General features: G+C 42.1%; 2 protein-coding genes across 3 annotated transcripts in view; one reads left to right on the top strand and one right to left on the bottom strand.

The window, feature by feature from the left end:
• Window positions 1-18,456, bottom strand: part of BRF1 (BRF1 general transcription factor IIIB subunit) — a 175,394-nt gene that overhangs the window by 85,649 nt on the left and 71,289 nt on the right. Inside the window, exons 5-7 of the mRNA XM_013129164.3 lie at window positions 10,644-10,716; window positions 1,942-2,091; window positions 240-333 (exon numbers count right to left, since the gene is read on the bottom strand). Coding sequence (XP_012984618.1) covers window positions 240-333; window positions 1,942-2,091; window positions 10,644-10,716 — 317 coding nt within the window. The remainder of the gene's footprint in view (window positions 1-239; window positions 334-1,941; window positions 2,092-10,643; window positions 10,717-18,456) is intronic.
• Window positions 5,387-8,769, top strand: BTBD6 (BTB domain containing 6). 2 transcript variants are annotated; one of them, XM_031049286.2, is made up of 5 exons: window positions 5,387-5,948; window positions 6,201-6,492; window positions 6,688-6,778; window positions 7,028-7,146; window positions 7,380-8,769. In XM_031049286.2, exons 2-5 carry the CDS (start codon window positions 6,290-6,292, stop codon window positions 8,410-8,412), a joined length of 1,446 nt encoding a protein of 481 aa, XP_030905146.1. In that variant the 5' UTR covers window positions 5,387-5,948; window positions 6,201-6,289; the 3' UTR covers window positions 8,413-8,769. The 2 variants fall into 2 exon arrangements, with proteins under 2 accessions (XP_030905146.1, XP_005149657.1); XM_005149600.3 differs by having other exon boundaries at window positions 5,387-6,492.

Here is an 18,456-nt window from a genome sequence, read left to right as displayed (position 1 = left end):
TCAACTCTTCACCTGTTAAATGGACACAGTGCTCCTCGCCATCTCTGCTAAGTATCTGAGGCCCTACATAAGAGACAGATCTAAGTACTTAAAAATGAACAGCAAAAACATTGTACTTATTTTATTCCTGGCCCTTCTGAAAAGGTAAAGAACCTGGTTTTCTCTGATATACGTTCATTTTAGACTACACACTTTTCAGTACTATAAATGAAAGATAAAAGCAGTAAAAATGCACTGACCTTTTTCTTAATGTAGACTCACAAACCTTGACCACCCTGATGACCTCTTTAACAGTACGTCGGAAATCATGCATCCTTGCTGCCACCAGCAGAGCTAGAGAATAAGCAGGGAAAGTCAGTACCATAAAGCAGAAAATTTCCTGAGGAAAAGCAGAAAACAAGCAGGCAACTATAACTTCTCCTTGTCCCTGCCTTCAGCTAAAAAAAGCTGTAAATGCTTATGCTCAGCTGTGTCCCTGAATACAGGTGATTGACTTAACTTTACAAACTTTACTTCCTACTCAGTAATATTAAGCTGATTGCAAATTGCTCCCTGAAAAATTCTGTGCTTTAACATTTGGGAAATGATGGTCAACTACTTAAATTACAGCACAAGAAAATTTCATTGATCCCGTATTTTGAAAGTTCCCATCTTTTTAGCAGAATTTACTATTCCTGAATAGAAAGATCTCCAGCAAAACACTGAGTCTGCTTAAGCTGCTATCCTCATCGCTGTCACCACTGTCACTACCTTGCTAGTGCCCAAGCGCCCTCCTGCAAGACCTTCCACACAGCTAGGCAACTAGTGCTGGCTGTGCTGACGTTAGTGTGTTGATTTAGAGTACTAGCTCTGTTTTGAATCACTACCCTCACTCATCATGCACTTTGAAGCATGCAAAAGTGCTTCCTTTCATAAGAAACCAAACCGGAGCTCCACAACAGGTAGGTGTTTCAAGTGGTGCAGTTCCTAATGGGAACATCAGGGGCTGAAGTAAGGACTGGCCCTTCAAACAATGTGTGGCACAGACGTTTAGGCCAAGGAATCAAATTAAACCCAGTCATACAGTCCACAGTACACCATGTGAACTGCATATATGCAGTAGGGGACTTGGCACCATCTGCTTCCATCTATTGATCTGTATTTACTGAATCAAATTACCTGCTTGTGTAGATACAGTCTCTGCAGTGAATCAAAGACCAGGCCTGTCTCCCATGGTCTATACTAAAATTTATAGCAATGTGCAATAAGCAAGTGCTATTAACAAAAAGAGACTAGAAATCAAGAAGATTGCCATAGTCCTGGGCTCCCTAAGGTTTGAGTGCTATTTCTCATTCCAGCATGCACACGTAAGATCTTTCAAATAAAATAAAGCCCATATGTGAACTCTGTGACTGTCTACACTCTTCATTATTCCAACCTTGCTAGCTGGTACTGACTACCTTTTAACCTAGCCCTCCCAAACTGGTAGGTTTTAAGCAAGTATCATGACAGCAATGGATCCCAGAAGAAAATGAAGAAGGAGAGAAAAATAATTTCACAGAACAGGTCAAAGAGGGTGTTTCTTGCATAAGAGCCTGTGTAAAGACACAAATCAAAGGGCTTGCAATAAAGGTGTCATTTCAGCTGACAAAAACCACCCACTTTTAGCAGCTAGAGCTTCCAGAGAGTAGGGGTGAGAAGAGCACCAGAAAAGAGGCTAAAAATCCAAAACATAAGATACAAAGGATGTGAGCAAGTAATGTAGGAGCAAGGGCAAAAAGAAAGTTTTAGTTTCAGAAACTACTTCACTGAAGACATATATAATCTGTAGGTGCCTCACAGCACAAACCCCAGAGAAAACAGCATCGCCAAGGAAGTGAGAAACTCCTCATCTGTTTCCAACCCCCAGGCTCTACCATTCAACCCATGACAGGAAAGCAATACACTCTGTGTCTGACATACCTGCTCCACAGAGCCCAGAGGGCCGGCGGCCGGTGTGCATCCAGTCCCGCTTCATTCTCTGCAACAGCCTGAGAGCCGTCATGGACACCTCATGGTTCTTATCCCCAAACTCAAGCATGTGTGCAAAACGAGGAATATATAAACATGGATCTGCAACAGAAAGTAACATAATTCTTCACTGTGAAGGTGATGAGGCAGGTGATGAACAGGTTGCCCAGAGAAGCTGTGGCTGCCCCATCCCTCGCAGTGTTCAAGGCCAGGCTGGACACAGCTTGGAGCAACCTGGTCTAGTGGAAGGTGTCCCTGCCTATGGCAGGGGCATTGGAACTGGATGATCTTCAAGATTCCTTCCAACCCAAACCATTCTGTGAGTCTATTTCTAATCCTAACCTTTGCTTTAAGAAACACAGTATTCAAGCAAGGCTGTTGTGGTTGTCTTGCTTCGTGTCTCAGCAACAACACAGATTGTATTGCTGGGCTAGATCCTCTGATCACTAAGCTTTAGAAGCACCTTTATAGGTAAGCTAAACCAGAATCCTTTCTTGCTTTATAGACAAGACACCTTTAAAGCACTGCATAAGGTTTTTCTTACACCCTTTTCACAGTTCAAAACTACGCATGCTGACTCTAACACATGACCAGTGTTACTAGTGTCAGTGAAATTACACACAAAGATAAGCATTTACAAAAGCTTTTGCACAATAAGGGCATGACTTAGATCCCAGACTTTTAACACCTCCTGCAAAGTAACAAATCAGGTAACTTGCACATGCCATCTCATGCCTAACTACAAACTAAGCTTTGAAAAAAATGTTGGCTTAAAATCTCACACCCCTAATAAAAGTCCACTTACATCTCCAAAGTTAATTCCAGCTCCTTCTCAAGATTCATATTCCAACAATACAAAACACTGTTTATTACAGATACTAAGGCATACTCTCCACTAGCAAAAATTGCTGGAACCCAATTAACGTCAATAGCGCTATAACAATTTGCACAGGTCATGCATCTGCCTCCAGATGTACAAACTTATTTCAAGTGTTGGTGTTATCAGCTTCAGACTAACTGAAATATGTCAGTAGGGATTGTGCTTTGCCTAAACCAATTTAGAATTTATCAAACAATCTTGTAAGAGCTACACTTAGCACGTTTACTCTTATTTAAGGTATCAATTTCTCATTTCCTGACAGCCTTTTATCACTTGACCAAGAATCCATGATGTATGGTAAATTGTTAACTATTAGTCTTAACTCTATTTTCTTTGCTGATTCCCAATGTGGGCACTTAAGCTGATAAAGATGAAAATTCAGCTTGAAACACTGGAACAATCTTACAATTTACAATTAATCAAAGCAGTTTCATTTAGCACCAAGTTATAACAATGATGCCCTGTTGCTATCCATAATTACCACGATCACACAGTAGGTGATTATGCCTGTTAGCCCCATAGAAACATTTAAATGAAAGCACTTATTACACAAAAACTTCCAAACACATCTCCTTCAAAACTGAAGAAATGCCAGAATGAAGTCAGCTCCTAAACGTGACCCTAAAAATCAGAGGTTTAGGCAAGATTAACTGATCCCTGTGACATTAAGGGCAGTTGCTCTGTATTTCCAAGAATGACTTTACAAAACTGTCCTCAACATAAATGACCAATTCAAAAATACAACAACAAAAAACATTTCAGAAATTATAGTCTGGGATTCAACAAACATTTAAACTTTGCTCTTCGCACCACAGAAACACTCGCGATGCTACAGAGTGGTGCTTACTTTGCTTTTCCATTTCCTTTTATCCCAAGAGACCCGACTTCAGCTCATCCAGCGCAAGGCAATTCACAGCTTTCTTTTCCAAGCTGAGTTTCGGGAGCATTTACACATTTGCTTTGTAGCTGCTCAGATGTTTCTATTGGCATTCATGCCCACAGGTCATCTGACAAAACACTGCACATCGTTAATTTAAATTCTGAAGCTAGCAAAGTCAGAAAATTAATATGTGGGTGGGTTTTAAGTTAAAAACCTTAAGGAGGCCACAGATAACTAAAAAGTAATATTACCAATATATATATATATACTAAATTCAGTGCCAAGGTTAACATAAACATGTCCCATAATGACGCAAACATTAAAAACAAACAATTATTTAGAAGTTGTAAAGCTCTAACACCTAGATTCCTCCCACGGGTACTAAAGGAGCACAATGCGCCCAGGGGCAGGGGAGTCCTCTGAATCACAGAATCATAGAACATCAGGTTGGAAGGAACTTCGAGGATCAGCCTTTCTAGGCAAAACATGACCTAAACTACGTGTCCCAGCACCCTGTCCAGCTGAATCTTTAAAGTGTCCAACACTGGGGAATCCACCACTTCCCTGGGGAGATTATTCCAATGGCTGATTGTTCTCACTGTGAAAAACGTTCCTTGTGTCCAGTGGGAATGCCCCCAGGGGACCCCTGGGACTGAAACCCTTGTGCAGGAGTCAGCACGTTCCAAAGGGGGCAGAAACGTCTGGCTTTCCTGAACAGGGGCTGTGGGGGACATGAAGAAGACAGCAAGAAAACCAGGATTTTATTTTTTAAGACAAGAGCATCTACTTTTCTGAAGACTTTCCCATCTCTCCCTGTCCCACTCATGACTAGGAACAGGCTTTCGGAAGAACCTACATACAACACAGTCGTTAAAAGCAACATAGGAAAAAACCTACGGAAACTATATAAAAGAATTATTTCCTCCTCCAAACAGGTAGCCGGGACAGCACAGCCGGGGCCAGGGGCCAGGAGCCGGAGCTGTGCCTGGACGCAGGTCAACCCACGGTACCGGGCACGGAGACAGCCGGTCCCCGCTGAAGACCCCAGGAAGGCGACCGAGAACGCAGCTCGGGAAGCCCCGCACAAACAGGACACGGCGGCTCCTGGGCTACGAGAGGAGGGGAGGAAAAACCCGCTGCAACTTCCCCAGCTCCAACCGTCAGCCTCGGCCGTGCCCCCTGAGCCCGCAACCACCGGCCCCGGCAGGCCAGCACGGCGGAGCAGAGCGGTGAGCGGCGCGGCGGCGCCCCCGCCCGGGCCGGCCAGGAAGGGCTGTGAGCGCCCGGGTCCGCCAGCCCCGCTCGCTTTGGGAGCCCCTGGGCCGGTCCCAGGTGCCCCTGCCCAGTGCTCACTCCCGCTGCGGTAACGGGGCCGGGCTCACCCGGGGACGGAGCTTCCAGCGGGACCAGCGGGGGTTTGGGGTGAGATGAGGCAGGGCGGGCCGGGGCTCACCGCGACGCACGTATGGTTAAGGGGGCGGAGAAGAGTGCAGCAGACTGACACAAGACCGGGCGGGGGGCGGGTCCCTCGCCGCGCCCCTGCGCTCCCCATTGGCCGCGGCTGCGGTGACGCATACCGCTGTGGCTGGCTATTAGGGAGGGAGGCGGAGGCAGGGCCCGGCAGAGCCAAGCCGAGCCCCGCCGCATCTTGGCGCTGCTGTCGTGAGGGGAGCGCTGAGGGCAGCGCCGCCCGCCCGCCGCGGAGCAGCCGGGGCGCCCCGCGGGCAGCAGCGCCCCCGAGGAGGGCGGGAGGAGCCCGGAGGAGCAGCGCCGTGTGGTGGCAGCTGCCGCCAGCAGAGCAGGAAAAGCAAAGTTGGTGCGAGCGGCGCTGGGGCCGCCCGGCAGCGGGACTGCAGAGAGCCGCCGCCTCGGCCCGGCCCGGCGCGGCCGCCACGGATGTGCCCCCGCCGGGCGGGGAAGGACGGAGAGGAGCGCGGTCGCTGGCAACGGGGATCGGGCGTCTGGTTGCGCTTCACCCTCGCCGGGCTGCTCTACTCGGAGGATTTGTGGATTGACTCTTGCTGCTGACCCGCCGCCTCTGCTCTCTCTCGGCTGGATCTGTGGAGCTGGGCTGCAGCTGTATTTGGGATTTTCTGTTGTTTTTTTCCTCTCCGCTTTCCTCGGTGGAAGGAAGTGCCTGCCATCCCCCCCACTGCCAGCGTAGCGGAGCCGCGGAGGTTGGGACTCCTAGAAGCCAAGGTGAGCGCTGGCACCAATCCGACACAGCGGCATCCCTTTCCCCCCGGAAAAGCGCGTCGGGCTTGTAACCGCAGAACGCGCATACAAAACACCAAAACCACCAAAAGCCACCGCGCATCTAGAAGCATACAAAATATCCAGATAGTGGGACTCGCATTTGGGATTTGTTAGTTCTCTTGCTCATGCCACTGCCCCATGGTTGCCTCAATGGCAGGATCATGAAGTGTTTGACTTTTTTTCTTCTGCTTCCAGAGACCTTAAAGAAGTCCAAAAAGAGTGTGAGGTCAAACGGCAAGGTGCCAGGATGCTATGAGATAGTGCCCCTGTCCCTGAAGAAGAAGATGGCTGCAGAACTTTACCCTGCCAGCACCAACACCAATATCGCAAACAGTAACGCCGCCGCCACTGCTGCCAACAGCAAGAAGAACGCCCTGCAGCTCCAGCAGAGCGCCCTGCCGCCCCCGCCGCCCCAGCTCCAAAACCTCAACAACAACAACTTGGAGAGCGCCAACTGGCAGTCCTTCCACCCCACACTGCGGGAGAGGTAAGGGCCAGGCCCGCCGGAGCTCGCTGGCCGGGCGGGAGCGCGGCCCGGCCCCGTGCACCTGCGCCGAGGCCAGGAGCGAGGGCTGGGATGGGCCCGCGGGAGGCTGGGCGGCTGCGTGCCAGCGGGGCTGGGGCAACCAGGTGAGGGGCTGCCCGCCGCTAACGGGGCTTCTCCCCCTTCCCCTCGCTGCAGGAACGCGCTTATGTTCAATAACGAACTCATGGCTGACGTTCACTTCATCGTGGGCCCGCCAGGGGCATCCAAGAAAGTTCCTGCCCATAAGGTTTGTGCAGATTTTTGGCTTTTTAATACTGCTGTGCACATCGCCTTCTCCCCCGCCTTGCAACTAGGTTCCACTTTTTTTTCCCCCAATTGCCGTTCTTGTCTAATACCAGATGTAATTCACTGCAATTAAGGCAGTCTTCTGCCTCCACTGGAGCTTTCAACTTTCCCTCAGTGTAGCTCTTAACCGCAAGCCAGCATGCTCAGCTATTGCCGATATATACTACTGAGGCTTCTCTCTGTTTTCCAGTACGTTTTGGCAGTTGGTAGCTCTGTCTTCTACGCTATGTTTTATGGTGATCTCGCAGAGGTCAAATCCGAAATCCATATACCAGATGTGGAACCTGCAGCCTTTCTAATCCTATTAAAGTAAGTGGCCACTACAAGTCTACTAATTACACGGACAGAATCAAAGTAGCTTATAAAATATGCATCTCCTAATTGGCATTGTGCAATATGCACTTATTACTGTTTACTTAATGTGCTGACAAATACTGTATATCAGATTCACTGCCAGCAAAGATGACATGAGATCAGTCTTCAATGGCCTATATAAATATTTATTTTTCCCCTAAGAAACTATTTTTTTTTCTCCCATCTAGATATATGTATAGTGATGAAATAGACCTGGAAGCTGACACAGTTCTGGCTACCTTGTATGCTGCCAAGAAGTACATTGTGCCGGCCCTAGCAAAGGCTTGCGTCAATTTTCTGGAGACCAGTTTAGAAGCAAAGAACGCTTGTGTCCTGCTGTCTCAGAGCAGGCTCTTTGAGGAGCCAGAGCTGACCCAGCGCTGCTGGGAAGTGATTGATGCTCAAGCAGAAATGGCACTGAAGTCAGAGGGCTTCTGTGAGATAGATCAACAAACACTAGAGATCATTGTAACCCGGGAGGCACTCAACACCAAGGAAGTAGTAGTTTTCGAGGCTGTTCTCAACTGGGCAGAGGCTGAATGCAAAAGACAAGGGCTGCCAGTTACACCACGCAACAAGAGGAATGTATTAGGAAAAGCTTTGTACCTGGTGCGGATTCCAACCATGACTTTGGAAGAGTTTGCTAATGGAGCTGCCCAGTCTGACATCCTCACCCTTGAGGAAACTCACAACATATTCCTGTGGTACACAGCTGCAAATAAACCCAAACTAGAGTTTCCGCTGACAAAAAGAAAAGGACTCATACCTCAGCGATGCCATCGGTTTCAGTCCTCTGCATACCGCAGCAATCAGTGGAGGTACAGAGGGCGATGTGACAGTATTCAGTTTGCCGTAGACAAACGGATATTTATAGCAGGACTGGGATTGTATGGATCGAGCTGTGGCAAAGCTGAATACAGTGTCAAAATTGAACTGAAGCGCTTAGGAGTTGTCCTTGCTCAAAATCTGACAAAGTTTACTTCTGATGGCTCAAGTAACACTTTCTCTGTGTGGTTTGAACACCCTGTGCAGGTTGAGCAAGATACCTTTTATAACGTAAGTGCTATTCTGGATGGTAATGAACTCAGTTACTTTGGACAAGAGGGAATGACTGAAGTGCAGTGCGGGAAAGTGACGTTCCAGTTCCAGTGCTCCTCGGACAGTACTAATGGTACCGGAGTACAAGGAGGACAAATACCTGAGCTCATTTTCTATGCATGATGCATTTCACCTTGATTGTATTCCAGTACTGCAATGATGCACATTAAGGGATTTCTCTGTTTTACTACAAACTCTGCAGCAGTATGGAATGTTATGCTACTTACCTATCTGCTACATCAGCCTATACAAATAAGTGAAGGAATGCTCTTGAATTTAATCTATTTTATTTATTCATAAGCTATTTGACTTAATTATTAAGACTGCAACAAGCAGAGAAATGTTAAATTTTGCACGTACTGTGCATTTATTTTGTATATAGATAACTAACGTGCAGACTGCAGCTGACTTAAACAGAATGTTCTAAACTAGAGCAGTTTATGAATCTGTGAAATATAAAACATTTTTACTTGCCCTAAATCCTGTGTACTTGATCACTGCTCATCTTACGGCTTATGTCTGTTAATTCCTCAACAGTACAGCTAACGTGTATCCCCTCTGTGCAGATACACAAGGCATTAGCTATCACTGCAGATACAAGGGTTTCCTTGCCTGGTAATTGAGACTATCCATCAGTAGCCTTTAATTTCCTTCATGAAAAAGGGAGCTGACATCTGTGGAAGCTCAGGGGTTCCTTTGTGTTGCCTAAGCTGAAGCTAGACAAACCCTGAATATAATCGAAGTCGATCAAAATTATCCTGTGGTTGTATTTAAGATCCCTAATGCCCATTCACATGAAACATCTGCATTAACCTCCAGCCTGTCCAGCAAACAGTAACACTGACACTTGCCCTGTCAAACTGTACCCCACTTGAATGGCCACAGTCAAGATGTACAGATGAGGCTTAACTCAGTTACAGGCATCATCACTGATTTAGCCCAAAGCTGCAGTACTGGCAGCCCTTATCTAAATACATATCCCATCCTCACATTTAGGAGCAGACATTAGAGAAATACTTAAAATACAGTCTTTCAGTTCACTCAAAATTACTACTAAGAACAAAAGCTGCTGGATCTTTGCCTCCCTCCTTCTATTTTTTTCTAAAAGCAGTCTTATCCAGTATTAGTAATTTTATAGCTAATACCCTTAATTTTTCTTAAAGAGTGATAAAAGTAGGTGTTGTTTTCAAGTATCTGCAATCATTACTGATGAGACAAAAGTACAGGTTTTTTACAAATTTCTTGCATCATGATGACCTTGGAAAGAATATTAAAGCAGCAGTCTAAACCAGCATTTTTCCACGTGTAACAAGTACCTCTGCATTTGAGGAGGGTTTTCTGTTTGTCTTTTCCTAAGCTGCATTAATTTTGACCTTGAAACTAAGCAACAACACAAATTCTGTCTTAAAAAAAGTAATGAAAATAAGACAAGTGAATTATTGAAAATAACTTTTTACCAAATACCAAGCTATGCTAATGAAGTCAGCACACCACTACAGCTGATAGAATGTGGCAGTGCACAGCTATCTGGATGCTGTTATGACAGTGCTCAATATGTGAGCTGCAGGTTCTCTTGCTGCAAAGACAGGCAGTTAAGTGCCTAGCTGAGTACATCTGAAGGGGGGAGTATGTGTATTGTATACAAAGGCATCTGATGCTCTCAGTATAGATTAAGGAGTGTGGGAGTAAGAGTGGGTAAAGATACAGAAATAAAATTCCTGCACAGAGGTGGCAGCAGTCACAAGACCCCCTCTATAAACAGTCTTTTAACTGGAATTGGCATGAACTCCCTTGGCTTAAAAGCTACAGCCTAGACAATAGCTTCTGTGCCCCTTTTGACAGGTTAGAACCCACCTTCTTATCACTGTTACAATTTCATTGATGACTTACTAATTATTCACATGCTTGGAAAAATTTGCTTCTTTTCCATCAACCCAACTGTATTTCAAGCTCTGAACAACTCATACAGGTGATGGACAAATAGGAAATTTGGCAAATACTCATCAAACACTGCATCGCTGTAGAACCGAAGTGTGACAGGCCTGTGTGAGCTTGCAAACATACACAAGTTTGTTATACATGAGCCCCATCTTAGTATAGATTGGAAAAAGCAACAAAATTGTTTTTAAAAGAAAACAGCATCTAATTACCAAAACTCTTACATAAAGGAGAACAGGCTCCCATAGTCAGCAAAGCTCTTCTGCCTCAATTGATTCCAGCTTCACTTTTAAAGGTACCACTTTTGTATTTGGCACACAGTACTATGTCTATCTATACACATACATACACATTCTTGTCACGTAACCATGCAAAACCCACACCCAAATACTCAAAAGTCAACTAAAAAAAAATACCTATAGCTGGAGCGTTTATGCAGAGTTCTCTGGCCAACAGAAGGAAAGTTTTTCCCAGCACATAGACATTCACCTATTTAAAAGACACAAAAAAAAAACCCCCATTATTTAAATATTAAACCACAGATGTGTTAAATAGAACACTTATATGGAAAGGAAAACTAAAAAAAAACCAAACAAACCCTGACTTTTGAATTCTTAAACAACCTGCTTTTAAGAAGTTCAACTGAAGTAATACAAGTGATAGTCATAGACATAAAATAACACTTGGTACTTGTCAAAAGCTGCACAAATTAGCATTGTAAATCAGAGCAGAAGTTTATATTGAAAAAATGAAAATAAGCTGTTCTTCATGCTCTTCAGTGAGTTCTGTTGCTCTGTAGTACTTGGACAATTTTTCAGTCGTTACCTAACATTGTGACATTGAGCAGACTTTAATATAACATCAGTATATATAAAGTATCATTTGTCTTGTAACAAAACCTGAGCAAATACTCGCAAGTTAGTACAAATTTGAGCTCTGCATGATCATGTGAAATGGAATAATTAAGTATTGCACAAGCACACACCAAACTTTTCCATCAAAGCAAGGAGTGGTGCTAGATGCCCCAGGGGTTCTTTGTAATTTCTTACTCTCTGGACATTGCCCCACATTACCCTACATTAAAAAAAAAAGGTAAATTCAGAAATACCCTAAGCCACAGCAAACCTGCCGAGGAGCCAGGGACAAAGCTCTGAACCCCTCCTTCACTGTGGCACTCAGGAGGACATAAATAGAGCGGAGGAGTTGCTCTTTATACTCTGATGTACAATTAATAACATAGGCAACTACATTTGTATTTTAAAAGTCTGAGGAAGTTTTCTTTCACTAGTTCTGTGGTCAGCAGGAAAGGCAGGATATATTTCAGTTTCTAATCAGCCTCAAACATTCCCACAAAGCTCCATGATCACCTTGCTCGCCCCAAGGTGTATGTAAAGGTCAAGGTTAGCATAAAACATTCCATTCTCCTACACTCCAAATGCATGTATTTTTATATTTTAAGCCTACTATATACTCTATTGCTTTTATGTGACACAATTGTCCCTCTCTTTCCTATGCCAGGATAGTGAAGGTGTTTACTAAGAAGTCAGTTACATAGCTGAGTTGCCGATTATGGTAGAAGCTATGTAAATAAAAATATCCTGTTACTGTGTATATTCTCTTTCAGTTTCACAAGAGCTTTACTAACAACAGTTTAAAACCAAACTTTCCAAGTTTATAGATGCTTCTACTAAGATAGCAAAAATGCATATATATAAACAAAACAAAAAATAATGACACATTTTCACCTAGCATGTCAAAATCTGAAATGTTCTTAATGTACATTTTTCTCAAATTTTAAAAAAAATTAAAAATGAGAACTTCAAAGAAATCCTCAAAATAATCATGTATCCTGAAAATGACCGTGCATTCAAGTGTGCACAATGCAATGATAATTCACTTCATATTTAGTGGAAGGTGTATCTATCTTCCATGCCGTGTCTGACCAATGATTGGACAGGCCTAGAAGATACAAAAGTATATTCTCAAATTTTAGTGCCCTCTTTTTTCCTGAATTACCAAACATAGATATACTATTCTATGAGAAAGAAGTGAACAAAATATACCCTTTGCACAAGAATAATATTTCTTTGGAAATAAGTAACTGAATTTTTATACAGAAAAATAAGCACATACTGAATCTGGCAATTCATATGGGAGTTCAAGAGTATGTGACTTTCCATAAGCCACAGAGACAGAACAGACATTACTACAAGAAAGCACCCGCAGTGTTTCAGTTGGCCGTAGATGCTCTAGATTCATTGCAAGCTTGGAATGGCTTGTTTTGATGTTTCGTCTAAAAATTATTAACATAAAGAGTGGGGGCTTGGCTGTAGCTTCAGCCTTCTAAGTTTGCCAACCAAGTTACTGTAAATCTTAAACTTAGATCTTGTTCTGCAATGACGATTTCACTGCACAAATCAATAAAGTTACTTCAGTGGAGATAAGTATGTATGATGTTTCCATCAGAGGCTTCAAACTCATCTAGTTCTCTCATTTTAGTCTAGTAAAAAAAAAAAAAACACCCTGAAATTCAGACAAGTATTTCTCCTTATGGCTTTTTTGTCATGACTTCCAAATATTTGATGTGTGTCCCCATCAAACCATCCCACTCTATGAAACTCCTTCCAAGCAAACTTTCCATAAATGCGATTATCAAAGAATAAATATGAAGAAGCATAAAGTAGCAGGGCTTTAAAATTAAGTTCTAGCAATCAAAGTGGGTGCCAAATTAAATGTAAAGCAAAGACAAATGCATAATAAAATTCCTCAATCAGTTTATCTTCCTGTCCTTGGCCTAACTAAAAGTTTCCGGATCCATCGTCTATTTGAGAAATAATGTACTTAAATCTAACCTGTTTTTCCACTTCACCAACATCATCAGTGTTTTATGACCAACTACAAGGTGTAGGCAGTACATTTACACAAAGTAATAAATTCAAACAGAAATGGTACATCAGGGAATTTCTTTCTTTTAATCATAAGTGAATTTCTTTGCAGTTTCTGGTTACTACCAGTTTAGAAAGAAAGCATAATATACAGTGGATTATATACTCTGTATTGTTTTCCTCATGAAACATATGTTTTTGATGCCAAGGTAAAGTCACAAAAAGAATCGGGAATATTAAATTGCTTCCGGTTGCCCACGGAGGTTGTGAATGCTCCATCCCTGGCAGTGTTCAAAGGCCAGGTTGGATGAAGCCTTGGGTGATATGGTTTAGTGTGAGGTGTCCCTGCCCATGGCAGGGGAGTTGGAACTAGATGATCTTGAGGTCCTTTCCAACCCTAACTATTCTATGATTCTATGATTAAATCAGTAGGAAAAGAAACTTAAGGCCCTCTCTAACAATACACTTCTCATCTTAAAAAAAGCTACCTGATAGTCACAGGTTCTGAGGCATTTCTCATAAATGGAAAATTAAAGATGGCATAAAGCTCATCCAGAAATCTGTAATGCCATTGAACTGCTGAAACATGATATTTAAGATCTTCTGGGTTTAGTGGAAGAAGGGCCTTTCACTAAAATTTTATGCTACTGTCACTAATTTCAACTATTACTCATGCACACACACATCCTGTGACAGATGAGATACGATATATAATAGGCTCATAGACAGTCTTTCTTTACTCTCATCATTTGTATGGTTTTTTGCACTTCATTAAGCTTAGAAAATTGAGAGAATTAATTTAGAGGCCTACTTTAATTTCTAGTTCTTTCTTCATTAAGAGCTTCTTATAAAAATTCATCTACTACAATCCATCAAAAGCTTAACACTCCAAATTTAGAACCATATGACATTTTGCATTCATAAACCTTAATTTTATATAAGTCCTTAGAATTATGAATAAACAAAAACACCCTTCTAAAAAGATGTGTCTGGCTTAGGCTTGAATTGGTGCAGCTTTAAAGCTTACCGCATCGACTTGGGCCTGTTTGCCCTCGTCTTAATTTAAAAGAATCATACTTGAAAAACAGTGTATCTCCCCACTCTGCCCAGCCAAAACTGTCAAAGTGTTACAATTCCTTTATAAGCATTCATAAGACTTGAACTTTTTGACTGCAATATTTTCATCAGCTATTAAAATTTCTTAAACTTGATGCAATCACTAAGTTCAAGCATCAACACCTAATACAAGAGTGGCGGCAACCTCTGTCAGAGGGAATATTTTAAAGTATCTGCACACCCTGACAATTTTTACTGCATTATTTTACATTCTGTTCACATTTAACAAAGTTTATAAACATATGGAGCTGACACTGAATTGTTGATTTATTTTTTTTAAGAAAAACAAAACCTAGAACAAAACAAAAAATCCCAACCCAACAAAACCTGAGATGCTTCAGCAGGAAGCCATCTTTCTGATAAAACTTTGCCCATCAAGGCACTACAAAAAAGAAAACAACCAACTGTTTTTACTCTGAAGTTTTTACAGGAGGACTGAAGATTCTCAAAGACGCTATCCTTTACCAATAGTTAGTTTCTGCTCTTATTATAGAAGACTGCATACTAGCGAAGACTGTGTATTAGCTAAAATGTGCATTTGGAGAAGGAATGGCATCCAATTATTCAGTTACATCTTTACAGACAGATTCTTCTACTTGTTATACACTTTGCCCTTCGCAGTATTTTTTGGAAACAGTGTCTTCTCATTTCACATCTGTCAGTCATCAGATGCTGATTTCAAAGGGACAATTCCATAGGGACTTTTACCCTTCCATAACTTCTTGCTTTCACATCATGCCTGATGTGTTCCCAAATTCCAATATCCTTCCACTTTTAGAAGCAACAACAAATTCCTTGTTTCCACCAACACAGGATTTCAGCTGTTCATCAGGCTAACACCTTCCACAATTTTAAACTCTCTTTGTTAAACAGGGATTCTCCTATTCATACAATTACTAGGTCACTTTTATCTTTGTAGACAGTAGCAGAAAATAAAGCTGCCATCATTGAATGAAAGTTTTTGCTTCACCCTAAGTTCCATAAATTTATAAATCAAGACTCTTTTCACTATGACCAATTTCCAAAAAGGCCTTTCAAGACCACGGTGTGGCATTCTGGGAACATGTTACAAATGGTGATGATGGTTAAGGTATTCTTTCTTTTAGAAAGACAAAAACTGGGCAGTTGGAACTCGATGAGAAGTCACACTGTGAAACATCCATGGCTGCTTGCCTAAATAATTAAGCAAGCATGAAAAGCAAATGAGTTTTTAAGGAGAGTGTCTGTTGCTGGGGAAAGAGGCACCTGTGGTTATTTGATTCATTATTAACATTTCTAGTATAGTAGTGCCTGAAGGTCCCAACCAGGTTGTTTAAATTAACTCAATCAACATACCAATTTGCATAGGGGCAATAAAGGCAAATGAAGTCAACATGTTAATAACTTTAAATTAACAAAGGGTATTAAAAACTAAAGCAAATTAATGCAGTCTTAAAAAAATACTCTATTTTACCCTTCTGCACACAAACTGAAGTTTCTTTTTATAATCCATATTGCAACCAAAACATTACATTAAACCTTGAAAGACAATACACAAGACTACAAACATGTATCAAACTCAGCTTGTCAGACTGCAGTTCAAAGAGACACAAATCAAAATTAAGCAGCTTCCTCTCACGCTATACTTTAAAGAGTTGCCTTCAGCCTGAGGACTCTGTAGGGACAATCTACTTTTGCTAATCACATATGGGGTAGTCCTAGAATTCTTCCTCCACCATCACAGCAGTACAATAGACCATTATCATAACACATATGCAAGAAAGTCAGAGTAATTTGCGAAAAGCATAGAAGAATCAGGGAAGCCAACGCTGCCTTCGGAAAAAATAAAGTGTCCAAAATCTCACAATAAAAATCCTTCTGGACAAGAAACTACTGTTACTTGACTAAATAAATTTAAGGCAAAGAAATAGGGAATGAGAATTGTGTGTTGAAGTGGAAGAGAGACTCGCAGAGGACTAGACCAAGCAGGTATTGGTTACTGATTTTTTCTTCCTGTGTAGTCTCTTCCTTTATCTAGAACTGTAGTACAGTTCAAGCTAGAATGGATATCAGCAGGTCTCCAACCACAACCTCTTGCTCAAAGCAGGGTCAGATACAAGAACAGACAAAGTTCCTCAGAACCTTTAAAACTTTGACAGAAACTTCAAAACTGCTCTGAGCAACCTGTTTCAACACTTGGCTGTCCTCATGGTGAAAAAACCTTTTCATGATATCAAGTCAAAATGTCTCATTATAATTAATTATTAATGCTGCTGCTAATCCTCCTGCTGCAGAGTCCTGTATAACACCTGGCTGTGCCTAGCATCTTCTAAGTATTAGCCTTTTTTAACAGTAGGACACACCAAAGGCACACTAAAAATTATATTCTATTAGGCTAATTGGAGATCAGAGCACTGCAAACACTTCTTCCCAAAGTCTTTTATGACCACATTGCAAAGACCATGACCCTGGAGATAAGAGTCTAAAAAAACCCTGCCATTTCTGAGGATGAAAAGGGCAGCATTTCACCACAACAAGAGCAAAACTTTAGCCAAATACTTCTCCAGGTGCAAGGAATGAAGTGCTCAAACAGATGACCAACCCTAAACTGTTCAAAAGTTGGGCCAAGGCTAGACAAGCTTCTCAGCTCTCCTAAATAAGCAAGGCCTGTTGCTTAGATTGGACAAGCAAAAAAGCAAACAAAAGGCCTTATTACAGACCTCTCTAAAGACTATATTTGCAAGTAAAATGCAGTATCTGAAAATATTAAGCAAGTCAGAGACTGGTGACTGATCACCCTTCCAACTCAATCAGCATACAGCATGGCTCTGCACAAGGAAGGAGCCTGATTTGGAGCAGTGATTTGGACATTTTCAGATAATACTTTAAAGTCTAAATGTACCAGAAGCATACTGAATCTGACAACACTTCCAACAGGTTTCCAAGACATAGGATATATTTCACCTGAGGATAAAATGGGAGAAAAAGTACCAAGGAAAATGCCTTTATAACTAAAAAAAGGGAATGACATTTGGCTTTTACCAAGATGACAGCAATTTTGAAGCTACAAAAACTATTATGAAATGTAGCAGTTCTCCAGTGGAACAAGACAGACTCCCACATCTCAGTCATCAGCATAAGAGAAAAACTGACACAACTTCTTAAACAGACTGCCATTAAACAGTAGAAATTAGTCCCATCTTTTCTAAGCTTTAGCAGTATAATACTATTCTAAAAGTGTATTAAAATACAGGGGGCAGCTTTTTTTTTATTCTCTTATGGGGAATGGGGGACCAAATCCCAAAGCAACTCAGTAAAGACAGGAAGAGAGGTTGGGCAAGTAGTAGAGACCAGAGCTTAAGAGGCCATTCTTACAGTTTTGTTTCGAGATTTTTTTTGTTTTTAAAAAGTTAAACAGATCAACAAGAGAGAAAGAACACAAACATATTAGGTCATTAAACAATCAATGAGTTGCAGGTAACAGCAGATTCAAGTCTTCTGCATATCACTCTTACTTTCAGCTACCACCTTTCTTATGTTGTGAGTCACAAAGGGCGTTAACTCTCCCAGGGCTTACAAGACACTGGTTGAAGGTCACTGATGTGGAGGGTGTCATTAAGTGGGATGCAGAAAGGCATTGCTAATATTACTTCCAGCTGCAAGATGGCAGAAGGAAGTAATGAACAGCCTTTTCCACAGGCTTTCATTTATCTTTTTTCTGGTAGGTAGGGTTACAAAACTTACTTTTTGTTTTGCTTTTTGATGAAGCAATGCACAAAAGGTCGTTCCACTTGTTTTTCCACCCTCAAAAGAACTGAAACCTATTTCAAGGTGTTCTGTAACTCACTCAGTAGCCTCCATAATGACACTTGGTAAGGATGTTTCATTTGGTAACTCTCTTCAAAACAATCCCTGCAGTCAGACGATTAGTAGCCCTGCAGGTCCCATCACCTCTCACACAACCGAGCTGCATCAAGCAGAAAATGCTAAAGAAAAATCTCAGAATCTGCTATTAGCATCTAAGCAAGAGTGAGTGAAGCTCAGCCGTAGCTCATTGCTTAGACTTTCAGATGTGACTTTTTCCTGACACAAAATTGACACATCTCTCACTTTCCCAAGAAAAATAGTCCCCTGGACAACTCTGCCACGTTTTGTACAGATGAGTGAGCAAGTTAAATGTTTTGGAAAGATAATACCACTGCCATTACTACTACTACTGCTAACAACCTTTCTTTTCCTCTAATGCCAT

The sequence above is a fragment of the Melopsittacus undulatus genome, chromosome 4, assembly GCF_012275295.1.
Source record: "Melopsittacus undulatus isolate bMelUnd1 chromosome 4, bMelUnd1.mat.Z, whole genome shotgun sequence".
Lineage (NCBI taxonomy): Eukaryota > Metazoa > Chordata > Aves > Psittaciformes > Psittaculidae > Melopsittacus > Melopsittacus undulatus.
Note: the sequence above shows the minus strand (reverse complement) of the source record. Positions and strands in the feature narration are given on the sequence as shown.

What these genes read in the sequence shown, in the direction of transcription:
- BTBD6 (XM_005149600.3), top strand. Translation starts at nt 6,131, where the DNA reads ATGCCACTGCCCCATGGTTGCCTCAATGGCAGGATCATGAAGTGTTTG. An exon ending in CACCCCACACTGCGGGAGAG is followed by an intron (nt 6,493 to 6,687) that starts GTAAGGGCCAGG and finishes CCCTCGCTGCAG; the next exon opens with GAACGCGCTTATGTTCAATA. An exon ending in GCCTTTCTAATCCTATTAAA is followed by an intron (nt 7,147 to 7,379) that starts GTAAGTGGCCAC and finishes TCTCCCATCTAG; the next exon opens with ATATATGTATAGTGATGAAA.